The sequence below is a fragment of the Triticum dicoccoides genome, chromosome 2B (assembly GCF_002162155.2).
Source record: "Triticum dicoccoides isolate Atlit2015 ecotype Zavitan chromosome 2B, WEW_v2.0, whole genome shotgun sequence".
In the NCBI taxonomy this organism is placed as follows: Eukaryota; Viridiplantae; Streptophyta; class Magnoliopsida; order Poales; family Poaceae; genus Triticum; species Triticum dicoccoides.
Window position 1 is genome coordinate 813,387,620 of NC_041383.1, and position 15,549 is coordinate 813,403,168.

Consider the following 15,549-nt stretch of genomic DNA (forward strand, 5'->3'; position numbering starts at 1 on the left):
CACCAAGCACATCGGTGTGGATGCCCACTTTGTGCGTGCTGCTGTGCAGGATCAGACTCTCGCTCTTCACTATGTGCCCTCTGAGTTACAGTTGGCTGACTTCTTCACGAAGGCACAGACTCGAGCGCAGCATGGCTTTTTCCTCCAAACTCAATGTTGTTGCTCCACCATGAGTTTGAGGGGGGTGTTAGATGTGTATACTTCATTGTGTACATCCCCATTGTATAAGGGGCTTTTCTGCACTTTGCCACACCTGTATATCTATTGGCCTTTGGCCCTTAGTAAAGTTAGTTGCTCACTTATCCAACAGATCACACCCGGGTCATGTACAGGCGTAATCACAAGGTTGCAAAAGGAATCATCAGACATTGGATCACGACCTATGTGGTGTAAGCTTTTCAGTGGTCGTTTGTGGCGAAGTGGGGGTTTCTTACAGAGAAAAAAAAAAGTGATGTCGGCAATGACACCAACGTGAAACCTCGACGATGTTTTCTTCTCAGCGGTGTGTGTCGTTTATCTTTCCAGTGTACCTTGTCAGTGGCTTGTGATTGTTTTCATCCAGTTTTCCGCTAATTAATCGGAACACTATTTTATTCTGAAGTAATCAAACTGCCAAGTCTTTTGGTGCCTTAGATATTACAGTAGTGATTTCCCTATCACAATTGTATGCAAAATAAGAATATGAGTGCGAGTAGTACTTTGCTTTGAGGGCTAATAAAACTTTCACAATAAGAATATGAGTTTTTATGACTAATGTGAGTCCATGGATTATACGCACTCTCACCTTTCTTAGCCTTTCCGGTACCATGCATTGCCCTTTCTCACCTCGAGAGTTGGTGCAAACTTCGTTGGTACATCCAAACACCATGATATGATACGCTCTATCACACATAAGCATCCTTATATTTTCCTGAAAACAGCCACCATATCTACCTATCATGGCATTTTCATAGCCATTCCGAGATATATTGCCATGCCACTTACACCATTTCGTCTCATGACATGTGTGTTCATCGCCATATTGCTTTGGATGATCCTATAGAGCTGACATGATATTAGGGACCTTTCATACATGCACTCGTATGTGGGCTTGACAATGGAATCGTCATACATGGCACGGGGCGCTGCACACCCGGCAACTGATGTCGACTACCTTTCTTCTTCCACATGATATTTACTTATGGTTACCGTTGTCGGAAATTAACTAGGAGGTTCACAGTTCGAGCCTTGGACAGAAAGGGTGTGCGCATGTTTCCTATAACCAGCTCTGAGGTTGTCAAATAGGAGTTGAGCCGATGTTAGGGACCTTTTTCATACGTGGGCTTGCCACCGAATCGTACATGGGTCGGGCATGGCTTCACGCCAGCAACTACTGTCGACTAGCTTTCCTCCTCGCAAAGACTATATCTCACTTACAGCGAGTCTTCTTCCTTCAGTCTTCATCTACAGTTGCGGGCCAGGCCATTTCGCGATATAAGAAATATAGAGAAACAGGATAGCACGGGGGAATAGTTCCAGCGATCTCCTACCTGCAACATTGCACTGCTAGCCACTCGGCCACCATCCAGTTTGTGTTTCTCTACTTCTAATGAAGCAGTTGGTGAATAGTCCGTCGGTTATTTTTACTGGTTTTATTTCGTCTACCCTCCCACCTTTGTTTGGTTTTTTTTGTCCCTCTTCCCACCTCCCCATCAACGCTGGGTTTATTCACCGGTTTATTTACTCCTCGGCTCTTTCCTTGCAAATCAGCACTTTCTAAACATACACGCAATCACGGATCTAACTTTACTAACTTACCCAAATCAACCGATACCTCCCATTATTGCAAATTTCTTTAGGAAACAAATATAGATTTTAAGGAAACAAATAAAAGATTTTAAAGACGCATTATACACCATAGAAAAAAATCTCATTATTAAAGCATTATGTACCTATTTAATTTGTTATGAAATATTATCTATAGAGATCATGGGTCCCTCGCGTACTACAATCGATCACTATCCACTCTTTCCTTTCACAATTACAACTTTCCTAAGATATCTATTCATACCGTGGCAAGGATCAATCTATTCAGTTATCAATTAAAAATAATTAAAGACGGCGAGCATCAATCAGTCCATATACAAAATCAATCATCAATGATTCCATATCTAAAATGAAGCATCCATGCCTTCAACCTCGCAAGCACAAAAGCCACGAACGGTGGTGTAGCAGCCACCAACACCCAAGACGGCGACCATGGCATCGGCCCCGAACCCTCTCCCTAACGAACAAATTGGAGGCGGCCGCGGCGGCTAGAATTTTGGACCGGACACGGCTCGGGAGAACCAGCAAGCGACGGCGGCGGTGCTTCGATCTGTACAGGTACTCCCCATCTGACCTACATTTCATCCTTCCTCCTCACCTTCCTTGCATCTACGTACATGTCTTTTGTTTGTGAGTATAGCTACCCCATGCATCTACGTAAGTATAAGTATAGCTATTGGAGGCGGCAACGGCAGCTGGTGGGCAAGTCAGGTTTTCTCCCAAGTTGGTCTTCCGTAAGTATAGCTACCCCTTGCATCTACCTATATGTCTTTGTTCTATTCTTTCTAATTGATGGTATATGAGCTTAAAAAATGTTGGTTCCTGTCTAGAGTAGTACTACCAATGGACTTCTCGGTCCATATAATTTGTTTACAAGATGTTATTTTCATTATCGTCTTTGGCTTTGTTCTATTGCAGATCGTGACCAAACTGGTGCATCATGGTATAAATGTGACCTTCTTACCCATGTACACACAAGAGGCTTAGAGAATGGTTGTGGATCAGGCCATCAGGGGATATGGAGCATGAGCGAGGGGAAGAGTAAATAATGTTGGGAGCACAAACTGATATTTTGAATCAAAATACCATCTAAATTTGTATTGTTTTCATGTCAATTTACAATTTCTAAATGCTAATCGGGTAATTTGGTATGAACTTTTTCTCAGATAACACCTAAATTAGTGTCCTTCTTTGTTCCTGTGAATACCTAATTTCAGTAAATATTCATAAATCATAACCAACTTCGTGGGACAAATATAAATTTGTTTACTCTTTCAGTTTTCTTAAATAGCAAGGGGTATGTTTTGCTATCAGCTTACTTCAAAGGCAATATAAATAATCCTTGAGCGTTAACTAATCTTGGTGTATAAACGATAATAAAATATCTAATTGTAAATAATACACTAAATAAAATATTTAGCAAGTTCTGATTTTTTAGATCTTTACTACTGTACTTTATTGACAGGTGTGCTTCTGGAGTTAAGCATTAATCAAAATTTGACAGCCTATCATGTTCGTATCTTTCATTTTTTTCACGTTGGGGTAAAATAGTCAACAGATTATGTTCATAACTTTGCTACAAGAATGTATAAGGGAAAAAGGAAAGAGATGGGCCGCATACAGGAACATACCATGTAATTTGTCGTCCTATATATTATGAACCTCCTCTGCCATCCCTTCTCCCCCCTCGTCCATCACAGATAACCAAGGAACATCAACAAGTGAATGAGCATCAAGGATAGTCAAGAACTAAAGCAAGTGGATCTAGGTATGAACATCTGTGTATATTTTTCTTATCTATAAATGTGTAATAATTATTAGATATGGAACAACAAAATTCATGGAACACAATGAGATCATGCCAACACTCTAGCTAAATTAATTTTATACTCATCTACTATTTCACATAAATCAATTGTGTCTGTCCAGCAGATTATTTAGCATTAGATGACTCTAAGGACTTGTAAGCACAATGCAAAATCCTGGCATGAATCCACCAGTTCACCACACACATGTACATATGTACAAAAAATTGAGTAGGCAAGCAGTAGACAAAAAGTTTTGAGGGCAATCAGTAGACAAACAGTTTTTAGGGCAAGTGAGGGAGTCCTGGACTAGGGGGTGTCCGGATAGCCGAACTATCATCATCGGCCGGACTCCAAGACTATGAAGATACAAGATTGAAGACTTCGTCCCGTGTCCGGATGGGACTTTCCTTGGCGTGAAAGGCAAGCTTGGCGATACGAATATGTAGATCTCCTACCATTGTAACCGACTCTGTGTAACCCTAGCCCTCTCTGGTGTCTATATAAACCGGATGGCTTTAGTCCGTAGGACGAACAACAATCATACCATAGGCTAGCTTCTAGGGTTTAGCCTCCTTGATCTCGTGGTAGATCTACTCTTGTAATACCCACATCATCAATATCAATCAAGCAGGACGTAGGGTTTTACCTCCATCAAGAGGGCCCGAACCTGGGTAAAACATTGTGTCTCTTGTCTCCTGTTACCATCCGCCTAGACGCACAGTTCGGGACCCCCTACCCGAGATCCGCTGGTTTTGACACCGACATTGGTGCTTTCATTGAGAGTTCCTATGTGTCATCACCGATAGGCTCGATGGCTTCTTCGATCATCAACAACGACGCAGTCCAGGGTGAGACCTTCCTCCCCGGACAGATCTTCGTATTCGGCGGCTTTGCACTGCGGGCCAGTTCGCTTGGCCATCTGGAGCAGATCGAAAGCTACGCCCCTGGCCGTCAAGTCAGATTTGGAAGTTTGAACTTCACGGCTGACATCCGCGGGGACTTGATCTTCGATGGATTCGAGCCACAGCCGAGCGCGCCGCACTGTCACGACGGGCATGACTTAGCTCTGCAGCTGGACAGTAACCTGGAGGCCGCACACGAGTCCGCTCCGATCTTCAATTCGGAGCCGGCTGCGCAGATCAAGGACGGGTGGCTAGACACCGCCTCGGGGGCTGCAACCTCCACGGCGATAGAGCCGAACACTGACCTTGTCCCTCATGAAGCTCGTGACTCCGAGGTGCCGGACTCCTCGCCGGACTCCGAACCTCCCGTGCCCCCTCCAGTCGAATCCGATTGGGCGCCGGTCATGGAGTTCACCGCTGCGGACATCTTTCAACACTCACCTTTCGGCGACATCTTGAGTTCGCTAAAGTATCTCTCGTTATCAGGAGAGCCCTGGCCGGACTGCGGTCAGGACGGTTGGGATGCGGACGACGAAGAAATTCAAAGCCCACCCACCACCCACTTAGTAGCCACTGTCGACGATCTAACCGACATGCTAGACTTCGACTCCGAAGACATCGACGGTATGGACGACGATGCTGGAGACGACCAAGAACCAGCGCCTACTGGGCACTGGAAAGCCACCTCATCATATGACATATACATGGTGGATATCCCAAAGGATGGGAATGGCGAAGGAACAGCAGAGGATGACCCCTCCAAGAAACAGCCCAAGCGCCGGCGTGAGCGGCGCCGCTCTAAATCCTGCCATAGCAAGAATGGAGATTCCGGCACCGGAGATAGTAACACCCAGACAATGCCGAAGACAACCCCCTCCAGCAAGATTCAGCGCAGGAGGACAGAGACGCCAGCCCTCATGAGAAAGCAGCAGACGAAGAAGTAGAGGATTACATGCCTCCCTCCGGAGACGAGGCAAGCCTCGACGACGATGAATTCACCGTGCCTGAGGATCCCGTCGAACAAGAGCGTTTTAAACACAGGCTTATGGCCACGGCAAACAGCCTCAAGAAAAAGCAGCAGCAGCTTAGAGCTGATCAAGATCTGCTAGCCGACAGATGGACTGAAGTCCTTGCGGCCGAAGAGCATGAGCTCGACCGCCCCTCCAAAAGCTACCCTAAATGCAAGCTGCTCCCCCGATTAGAGGAGGAGGCATATGAACCTGCATCACCAGCAGACAATACGGCTGACCGACCACACCCGTGGCCGCGACAGAGAGGCCTCTAGGCCCTCCACCAGAACCGTACCCCGGCATCGCACAAGGCCACAGGGGAATGCTCCGGACTTGCGAGATATATTGGAGGATAAGGCAATACAATCAAGATCGATCTATGGATCGCATGGGCGCCCCATGATACGCAACGACAACCGTCGCGCCGGACACAGTAAGTCCGGCCGGGCCGAACAAAATATACAAAGCTCTTTTGAACTCCGTCGTGATATCGCCCAATACAGAGGCGCCGCACACCCACTATGCTTCACAGATGAAGTAATGGATCATCAAATCCCCGAAGGGTTTAAACCCATGAACATTGAATCTTATGATGGCACAACAGACCCCGCGGTTTGGATCGAGGACTATTTCCTTCATATCCACATGGCCCGCGGTGATGATCTCCACGCCATCAAATATCTCCCACTCAAGCTTAAAGGACCAGCCCGGCATTGGCTTAACAGCTTGCCAGCAGAGTCAATTGGGAGCTGGGAAGACCTGGAAGCCGCATTCCTCGATAACTTCCAAGGCACGTACGTGCGACCACCAGACGCTGACGACCTAAGCCATATAATTCAGCAGCCAGACGAATCGGCCAGACAATTCTGGACACGGTTCTTAAGCAAGAAAAATCAAATCGTCGATTGTCCGGATGCGGAGGCCCTCGCGGCTTTCAAACATAACGTCCACGACGAGTGGCTTGCCCGGCACCTGGGACAGGAAAAGCCGAAATCCATGGCAGCCCTCACATCACTCATGACCCGCTTCTGCGCGGGTGAGGATAGCTGGCTAGCACGCAGCAACAACCTCAGTAAAAATTCTGGCAGTCCGGATATCAAGGACCGCAATGGCAGGCCGCATCGCAACAAAAACAAACGCCGCATTAACGGCGACAATAGTGAGGATACGGCAGTCAATGCCGGATTCAGAGGATCTAAACCCGGTCAACGGAAAAAGCCATTCAAAAGAACTACTCCGGGTCTGTCCAATTTGGACCGAATACTCGACCACTCGTGCCAGATACACGGCAGCCCCGAAAAGCCAGCTAACCACACCAACAGGGACTGTTGGGTATTCAAGCAGGCAGGAAAGTTAATTGCCGAAAACAATGACGAGGGGCTGCATAGCGACGACGAGGAAGAGACCCGACCGCCGAACAATAGAGGACAGAAGGGTTTCCCCCCACAAGTGTGTACGGTGAACATGATATACGCAACCCACATACCCAAAGGGGAGCGGAAGCGTGCACTCAGGGATGTATACGCGATGGAGCCAGCCGCCCCGAAGTTCAATCCATGGTCCTCCTGCCCAATCACTTTTGACCAAAGGGACCACCCCACCAGCATCCGCCATGGCGGATTTGCCGCATTGGTTTTAAGCCCAATCGTTGATGGATTCCACCTCACCAGAGTCCTGATGGACGGCGGCAACAGCCTGAACCTGCTTTATCAGGATACAGTGCGCAAAATGGGCATAGACCCCTCAAGGATTAAACCTACAAAGACGACCTTTAAAGGCATCATACCAGGTGTAGAGGCCAATTGTACAGGCTCAGTTACACTGGAAGTGGTATTCGGATCCCCGGATAACTTCCGAAGCGAAGAGTTAATCTTCGACATAGTTCCGTTCCGCAGCGGCTATCATGCTCTGCTCGGACGCATCGCGTTTGCAAAGTTCAACGCGGTACTGCACTACGCATACCTTAAGCTCAAGATGCCAGGCCCTCGAGGAGTCATCACAGTCAACGGAAACACTGAACGCTCTCTCCGAACGGAGGAACATACAGTGGCTCTCACGGCAGAAGTACAGTGCAGCCTCTTAAGGCAATTCTCGAGTCCGACCGTTAAGCGACCGGACACGGCTAAACGCGCCCGGAGTAACCTACAACAAGACCACCTGGCACGTTCCGAGCACGCGTAGCAATGCGGCCCCAACCCCACCCCCTACAAAATTTCAAGACGGGTCCTTCGCGTACATCATTACGCTCTGAAGATACCATGGGCATAGGGGGAGGGGCACGACCACGATACGCCCAGAGTGCGGCTTAACCACACCAGGGGCTCTCAAGTGTGTCGTTCTTTTTTCTTTTCTTTTTTTTACCCACAGGACCCCGTTCATCAGAGGCCCTGTCCGGCAGTAGACCTGCCGAACTCACGATGCAACAGCCAGGGAAGGAGAAAGGCTATGACGAATATCCAGGTGGTCTCCATTATGAGCATTAAATATGTTTTATACACCATTCCGCAGCCTACCCCTGGAGGGGGACATGTTTAATAGTCCCATCCCTTGCTTATCGCACCATTTGTATCGTTCTGCATTCACAGCAGTATTTCTTGAATAAACAATGCACCTTTTTTCTTACAATTGCATTCCTTTCTTATACATATGTTCATTTATGACATGTTGCATCCGTACACTTTGGTACGGCTAAATACACCAGGGGCTTATGTTTCCCGCATCATGGTGCGATAAGTCCGAACACTCTCACAAGTGCGGCACCCCGAACTTATAGCATTATATGCATCGGCTCCGAATCATGTCTTGGGTCAATAGTTGGGTTTGCCCGGCTCCCATGTTTTGGTACCTTATGTTCCGTTGTATCAGCTAAGGTAGCACTGGGAGAACCACTGCGATTGCGCCCCAGTTGAGCTGGGCGAGCGCCTCAGTGGAGAAAGCTAAAACTGACCGTCATGATGAGGCGAGAGCCGGTCGCTGTTCGAGATGTTTTTTTGAGTCCCTAAAGACTTATGCCGCTTAGAGCGAGGAACTGGCTTTGTCCGGCCCAGGCGTGGATAGCGCCCCAAATTCGGCCTTCTGAACACTAGGGGCTTCGTCGAAATTTAAAATTATAGAATTCTATGGCTAAGTGAGAGTGTTCAAGCATTATAAGTCTGGTTGCCTTGTCCGTTGTGTTGAGCGCCTCCTTAGATGGACCCAAAAATGGGAACAAGAGTGCTCAAATTTATCCCGAACACCCCAGCACTCGTGGCATGGGGGCCGAAGCCGACGACTTGCCATCTCTCAGATTTGATAAACGGCCGCACAGAAGGTAATATTTTAAATTAACAAGCGTTGCTTTGCGCATATGAACAAAGTTTTCAGCACACAGGATAACAAAATGCGAGTCTACTCAAATATTACATCTTTGTAGCACTCACCCGCAATAGTGCGGGCACCCTTCAGAACAGTCTTATAATACATCTCGGGAGTACAATACTCCTTGCCCAGCGGTGGCGCGTCCGTCACAAGCTTCTCAGCATCCATCTTGCCCCAGTGCACCTTTGCACGGGCAAGGGCCCGACGGGCACCTTCAATACAGGCGGAGTGCTTGATGACTTCAACCCATGGACACGCATCCACCAGCCGCCGCACCAGGCCGAAGTAGCTCCCAGGCACGGCCTCCTTAGGCCACAGCCAAACTATGAGGCCCCTCATGGCCTGTTCGGCCACCTTGTGGAGCTCGACCAGCTGCTTCAGCTGGTCGCTAAGGGGCACCGGATGTCCGGCCTTAGCATACTAAGACCAGAAGACCTTCTCCGTCGAGCTCCCCTCCTCGGCCCGGTAGAAAGCGGCAGCATCGGACATGCTGCGAGGAAGATCTGCGAACGCTCCTGGAGAGCTCCGAATTCGGGTAAGTGATAGGTAATTCACACTCACATGCTTACTTTGCATGAAAAATGCCTTACCCGCTGCTATTTTCTTCAACGCCTCGATTTCTTGGAGGGCCTTGTAGGATTCGGCCTTAGCGGCTTTGGCACTCTCAAGAGCCGATGCAAGCTCGGACTCTCGAGTCTTCGAGTCACGCTCCAGGCTCTCATGTTTTTCCACGAGATCCTGGAGCTCTTGCTGTACCTCCGCCACCCGCGCCTCCTGCTTCTCTCGCTCGGTCCGCTCCGCGGCCGCATTACATTCGGCCTCGGACACCGCCTCCTTCAGGGTCGCCACCTCGATCGTGGCACCTGCAATACCCATGTTATCTTTGTCAATTTTCTTGCAACCAAATCCTTTTCTGTAAGGTACAATCTTAATACGGTGGTATTCACCTTCCTTGTCCTCGAGCTGCTTCTTGGCATGGCCGAGCTCGTTCTCGGACCGCTCGAGGCTTTGCTTCAAAGTATTGACCTCCGCAGTCAGTGCGGCAGAGGTCAGCAGCACAGCCTGCAACCCCATATTGACATATTTCATGACTCCTGCGTATATCTTTTTAGATCCTCAGTCCGGCTTTTCTTTCCGAATACCGAACCGAGCATCAGGGGCTACTGTCTATGCGGTACTATTCTACATATATCAAATTCTTACCTCAAATCCTGTTAGAAGGCTGCTGCAGGCTTCGGTCAGCCCGCTCTTGGCGAGCTGAACCTTCTGAATCACCGCACTCATGAAGGTGTGGTGTTCCTCTTCGATGGAGGCGCCGTTGAGCGCCTCCAGCAAGCTATCCGGTGCCTCCGGTTGGACGGAGGCCGCTGGCGTCGCAGTCTTGCCCTTCTTACGAAGGGGCCGCCTGTCGGACTCCGGAGCCACTTCAGGTTCCGGTGCAGAGTCCGGCGCAAAGTCCGGGAGGTTTCCCTGCGGCACCTCCGGGGCCCCCTCCTCCTGGTGGGTCCCTTCCTGGGATCCCACCTCGGCATCATCCGTATCACGGGGGGTGTAGGCGGTCGGAAGGGAATCCATATTCGACGCACCCAAGGACCCGCTCGACGAAGCGGGGAAATCATCCTTGGGAGGACTGCAGGGTTGTATGCGGCATTAGAAAGACACTATGTGGCAAAAAGAAAAACCATGAAGTTATTCGGGAGTCCGGATACTTACGATCTCGCCAGGGGCTTGGCCCTTGGAGGCCAATCCTCGTCGTCATCACTAGCGTTGGCGGAGCAGTCCGAGGGAAGAGTCTTTCCCTTCTTGGACCCTTCGGCCTCCCTCGTTGGGGAAGCCTTCCTTTTCTTCCCTCCCCCCGCTGGGGGAGAGGCCTTCTTCTCCTCCTCCTCGCCTTTGTGGGAGGAGTCTGCCTCGGAGTCATCGTCCGATGACACCTGAAAACGGGAACTCTTCCGAGTGCCCGTGGCCTTCTTCTTGGCCTTCTTCTCCGGCACCACGTGGGGTGCCGGAGCCAGCAGCCCCGTTAAGCGGGCGTCCGCGGGGTCCTCTGGCAATGGGGCCGGATAGGTAGTCTGTTCAGCCTTCTTCAGCCAGTCATGTCAAAGGAGAGGGAGTATAGATCCCGCATAGAGTCAAACTATGGAAAAGAAGTGTCCCGTAAAGGGCAAAATTGCTTATCTCGCTAGCCGGACGCTGCGAGCTGAATCCGCGATCTTCGGTAGCGGATGCGGGGGCCTCGGCACCTTTAAATAGCACCCTCCAGACATCTTCATACGTAGTGTCGAAGAGCCCGCTCAAAGTCTGGTGCTGCGCTGAATCGAACTCCCACATACTGAAGCCTCGTCGTTGGCACGGGAGAATCCGGCGGATAAGCATGACCTGGACTACGTTGACAAGCTTGAGCTTCTTGTTCACTAGCTTTTTGATGCAGGCTTGGAGTCCAGTCAGCTCCTCCGAATCACCCCATGTCCGGCCGCTCCCTTTCCAGGAGGTGAGCCATATGGGGATGCCAGATCTAAATTCGGGGGCCGCTGCCCATTCAGGGTCACGCGGCTCGGTGATGTAGAACCACCCCGATTGCCACCCCTTAATGGTTTCCACGAAAGTGCCCTCAAGCCAAGTAACGTTGGGCATCTTGCCCACCATGGCGCCTCCGCACTCCGCTTGGCTGCCCTTTACCACCTTCGGCTTGATACTGAAGGTCTTGAGCCACAAGCCAAAGTGGGGCTGAATGCAGAGGAAGGCCTCACACACGACGATAAACGCCGAGATATTGAGGATAAAATTTGGGGCCAGATCATGGAAATCCAGGCCGTAGTAGAACATGAGCCCCCGGACAAAGGGATGGAGTGGGAAGCCCAGTCCGCGGAGGAAATGGGGAAGAAATACTACCCTCTCATGGAGCCTGGTGGTGGGGATGAGCTCTCCCTCGTCGGGGAGCCGGTGCGCGATGTCGCTAGACAGATATCCGGCGCTGCGCAGCTTCTGGATGTGCCCCTCCGTAACGGAGGAGGCCATCCACTTGCCTCCCGCTCCGGACATAGTTGGAGAAGGTTGAGGTGAGATGTGCGGACTTGGGCGCTGGAGCTCGAGTTCGCAGAGATGGATAAGCCAAGGAGGAAGAAGGTGCAGGTAAAAGGGTTGGATCTTTATCCCCTTATATGGGCGGACGGAAACATGCGTCCCCACCGGCCTGATAAAACTCGCTTATCTCCCAAGCGCCGCAATCAATGGCGCGGTTGGGTTACCCACGTCCGTATTGATGGGAATCCCAGAATAAAGGGAACACGATCTCTGCTTCGACAAGACGTGCCAAGGAAACCGCTTCGCTAAACACGCTGAGGTGGTACAATAAAAACGATTCGAGTAAAGGCTTGGTAGTGGTGTGACGTCACGCCACCAAATACGTCAGCAGATTGAACTTGTGTAAATATTATTCTCTCTACGATGGTATGTGGAATTTATTTTGCAGAGCCGGACACTATCCTGGTGTTCACAATCTTCTATAAATTATTCGGAGAAGGAACCCGCCTTGCAATGCCGAAGGCAACATGCGCGTCGGACTCATCGTCATTGAAGCCTGGTTCAGGGGCTACTGAGGGAGTCCTGGACTAGGGGGTGTCCGGATAGCCAAACTATCATCATCGGCCGGACTCCAAGACTATGAAGATACAAGATTGAAGACTTCGTCCCGTGTCCGGATGGGACTTTCCTTGGCGTGGAAGGCAAGCTTGGCGATACGAATATGTAGATCTCCTACCATTATAACCGACTCTATGTAACCCTAGCCCTCTCCAGTGTCTATATAAACCGGATGGCTTTAGTCCGTAGGACGAACAACAATCATACCATAGGCTAGCTTCTAGGGTTTAGCCTCCTTGATCTCGTGGTAGATCTACTCTTGTAATACCCACATTATTAATATCAATCAAGCAAGACGTAGGGTTTTACCTCCATCAAGAGGGCCCGAACCTGGGTAAAACATCGTGTCCCTTGTCTCCTGTTATCATCCACCTAGACGCACAGTTCGGGACCCCCTACCCGAGATCCGCCGGTTTTGACACCGACAGCAAGCAATTAACAATATGAGTGTGTCTCAAGCCTCAACACAAATGGTAGATTTCAGCTCATAATCAGCTTCTGGCTCATGCAGCAGCAGTTCAATTTTACAGAGAAATACCATGTATGACTTAGATTTCTTCATTGTGGTTTCTTGAGTAACAAAACACAGGCGAGAAGCTATGATAAAACTGCAGTATACACAATATCTTCAATATTAGCATGTGAACCACATTATCGGCCCTAAAAAAACTCATTATCAAACTCATCTTTTTTCTGTAACTCATCTACTGTTGATGTTGACACCGTGAACTCTGAACAGGTTAAACATTCTGAAGCAAAGATGCTAAGGAATGCATATGCATTTACCATAAGTGTGCTACAAAACCAACTAACAAAAAATATAGCAAAAATTATGCCTATCCTTTCATTTTTACCATGTTAGGTAGGGACAGGGATGGCACAATATCTTCAGTATTAGCATGTGAACTCTTAACTGGTTAATTTTTCTGAAGCCAGTATCAGCAAGAATGCATTATGCATAGTTTACCCCAAGTATGCTCTGAAACCTCATTATCAAACTCGTCTCCTGCATATGTTGATACCAAAAACAACATATGTTTCTTTAGATTTTCTGTGTGTGGTGGTGGTAACGATTGGTCGTGGCATTGTCACGGTCAATTGTGGTGCTATGTTCTGCCAATTTGTTTGTTAGTTAGTCTGCTTCAACTTTCAATCACTGCTTCAACTTACTAGATTACTGTCGGTGACGACGACTGCAGTTAAGTACCCACCGTATAGTACGTACAAGATTACTAACATCACATGACCACTGCACTTTAGTACCTAGAGTATTACAGTCAGTACACGAATGCTGCACTTCAGCTTGCCATTTAGATCAAGCCGTCCCTTGCTCCCGTGGCTACATGCCTGCACCTTCTTCACTAAAAATTCAGACGGGTAAAGCTCTGTCATGAGGAGAAGACGGCAGGGGAGAGGACAATGGCAACAACAACGGGCAGGAAGGCCAGAGGATTGGGGGATCGATGGTCTCACCAGAGATGGGAGCGCGCGGCGGCGACGACGTCTGGCAGGTCGAAGTTGAGTCCCTGGCGGATGGTGGGCACCCTGCTCATGATCATCGCGAGGAAGGCGCCGGAGCTGCCACCGACGTCGACGAGCATGGCCACGCCCTCAATCCCTCCACCGGGGAAGTACCCGTCCAGCGGCACCTCCATGAACGGCTCCGACACGCCGGTCACGGCCCTGAGCATCACCTCGTTCGCCTCCCGGTCCTGGCCATAGTAGGCGTAGGCAGGGAGGCCGGCGTGGGCGCGCGCGAAGGGCTCGGCACCGGCGGGGTCGAGCACGGCCTCGTGGAGCCGTGGCCACGCCAGCAGAAGCACGTACCGCCGTCGGCTGTGTGTTCGGAGAAGACACTGCGGGACGCGAGCAGGCGACGGACGGGCTCGGGTGGCCCGGCGGGAGCAGCTCCACGGCCGAGAGCGGCGTGTTGGCGCCGCCCGCCAACACCGCGGTCGTCGCCAGTTGCAACGGGGCCAGATGTGGGCGGATCTGGTCGCTCGACCTGCCAATTTTCCTCTCCGATGAACCGGGGAAGGGGATGAGAAGGGGCGCATGGGAAACGAGGTCGTCGATTTGTGGTGGCTGTGGGGGTGAGGGCGGAGGCCGGGGGCGACGCGGCGGGGAGATGAGTAGAGGGAGAGGAGCAGACTGGCTGTAGTGATAAGGTTAGGTGAAAACCTTTCAAAAAAAAGGTTAGGTGAAAAGGAAAAAAAGGCCTTTTTCTTTTTTACAAATTATTGAAACAGCTGTGTTAGTTCTTTTATTTTTATCATATAGTATACATTATTTATGTTTATATGATTGTAGTATAAACTATCATATATCTATTTTAAATCTTTCATTTTTTGTTATATGATGCAGTACAAAATGAGTTCTGACATCTGCACTGATGTAACGATGATAGACCGGACCGAAACACCACGAGAAGATGTGCATATAGCTAATCGTTCTTTGTATGTATGTTATACATGATAATACAAAAGGTGCATTTTTTCAAAATATAGGAGAGATAGATATTGTTTCTGGAGATGTTCAAAAAGAACCCATTTTTGAACCGACTTCGCTGAAAGGGGCCGAATAGTCATCGAGTGCTTTACAACATAATGGACGGATGATATCTCATAAAAAACAAAAAAGGTGCCAATTTAAATGTTAGCGCACAAGGTTTTTTTTAATGTTATTATCGACTCTTACTTTGTCATATTGCCTTTTATATTTAACAAACTTGGCTTATTAATAATATAAACAATATATAATATCGCATAACATAAATATATTCTAAACATAGAATTATAGGTGATAAATGTTTACATATATTGCCTGTTTTCTCACTACCATGACCATCTACGAGGCAGGGTGGGTGAAAAGATACATATTATTAGCATGTGTATCTGGCCAGATAAAAGAAGGCAGGGAAAAAGACATAGACCCATCAAAATATCGTCACATCGTACAACATGTTAATTCTTATCTACAGCAAGATATGGTTAATTTTGCATCATTATCTTTTTGTTATCAATT

General features: G+C 49.0%; 1 protein-coding gene across 1 annotated transcript; it reads right to left on the bottom strand.

Annotated features, from left to right (window-relative positions):
• Positions 1-13,677: 13,677 nt before the first annotated feature.
• Positions 13,678-14,676, bottom strand: LOC119366535 (caffeic acid 3-O-methyltransferase-like). The gene is made up of 2 exons (XM_037632286.1): positions 13,999-14,676; positions 13,678-13,886 (listed from the first exon to the last, which is right to left on the bottom strand). Exons 1-2 carry the CDS (start codon positions 14,580-14,582, stop codon positions 13,865-13,867), a joined length of 606 nt encoding a protein of 201 aa, XP_037488183.1. The 5' UTR covers positions 14,583-14,676; the 3' UTR covers positions 13,678-13,864.
• Positions 14,677-15,549: the final 873 nt, after the last annotated feature.

What these genes read in the sequence shown, in the direction of transcription:
- LOC119366535 (XM_037632286.1), bottom strand. Translation starts at nt 14,582, where the DNA reads ATGCGCCCCTTCTCATCCCCTTCCCCGGTTCATCGGAGAGGAAAATTG. An exon ending in GCCGCGCGCTCCCATCTCTG is followed by an intron (nt 13,887 to 13,998) that starts GTGAGACCATCG and finishes CTGAATTTTTAG; the next exon opens with TGAAGAAGGTGCAGGCATGT.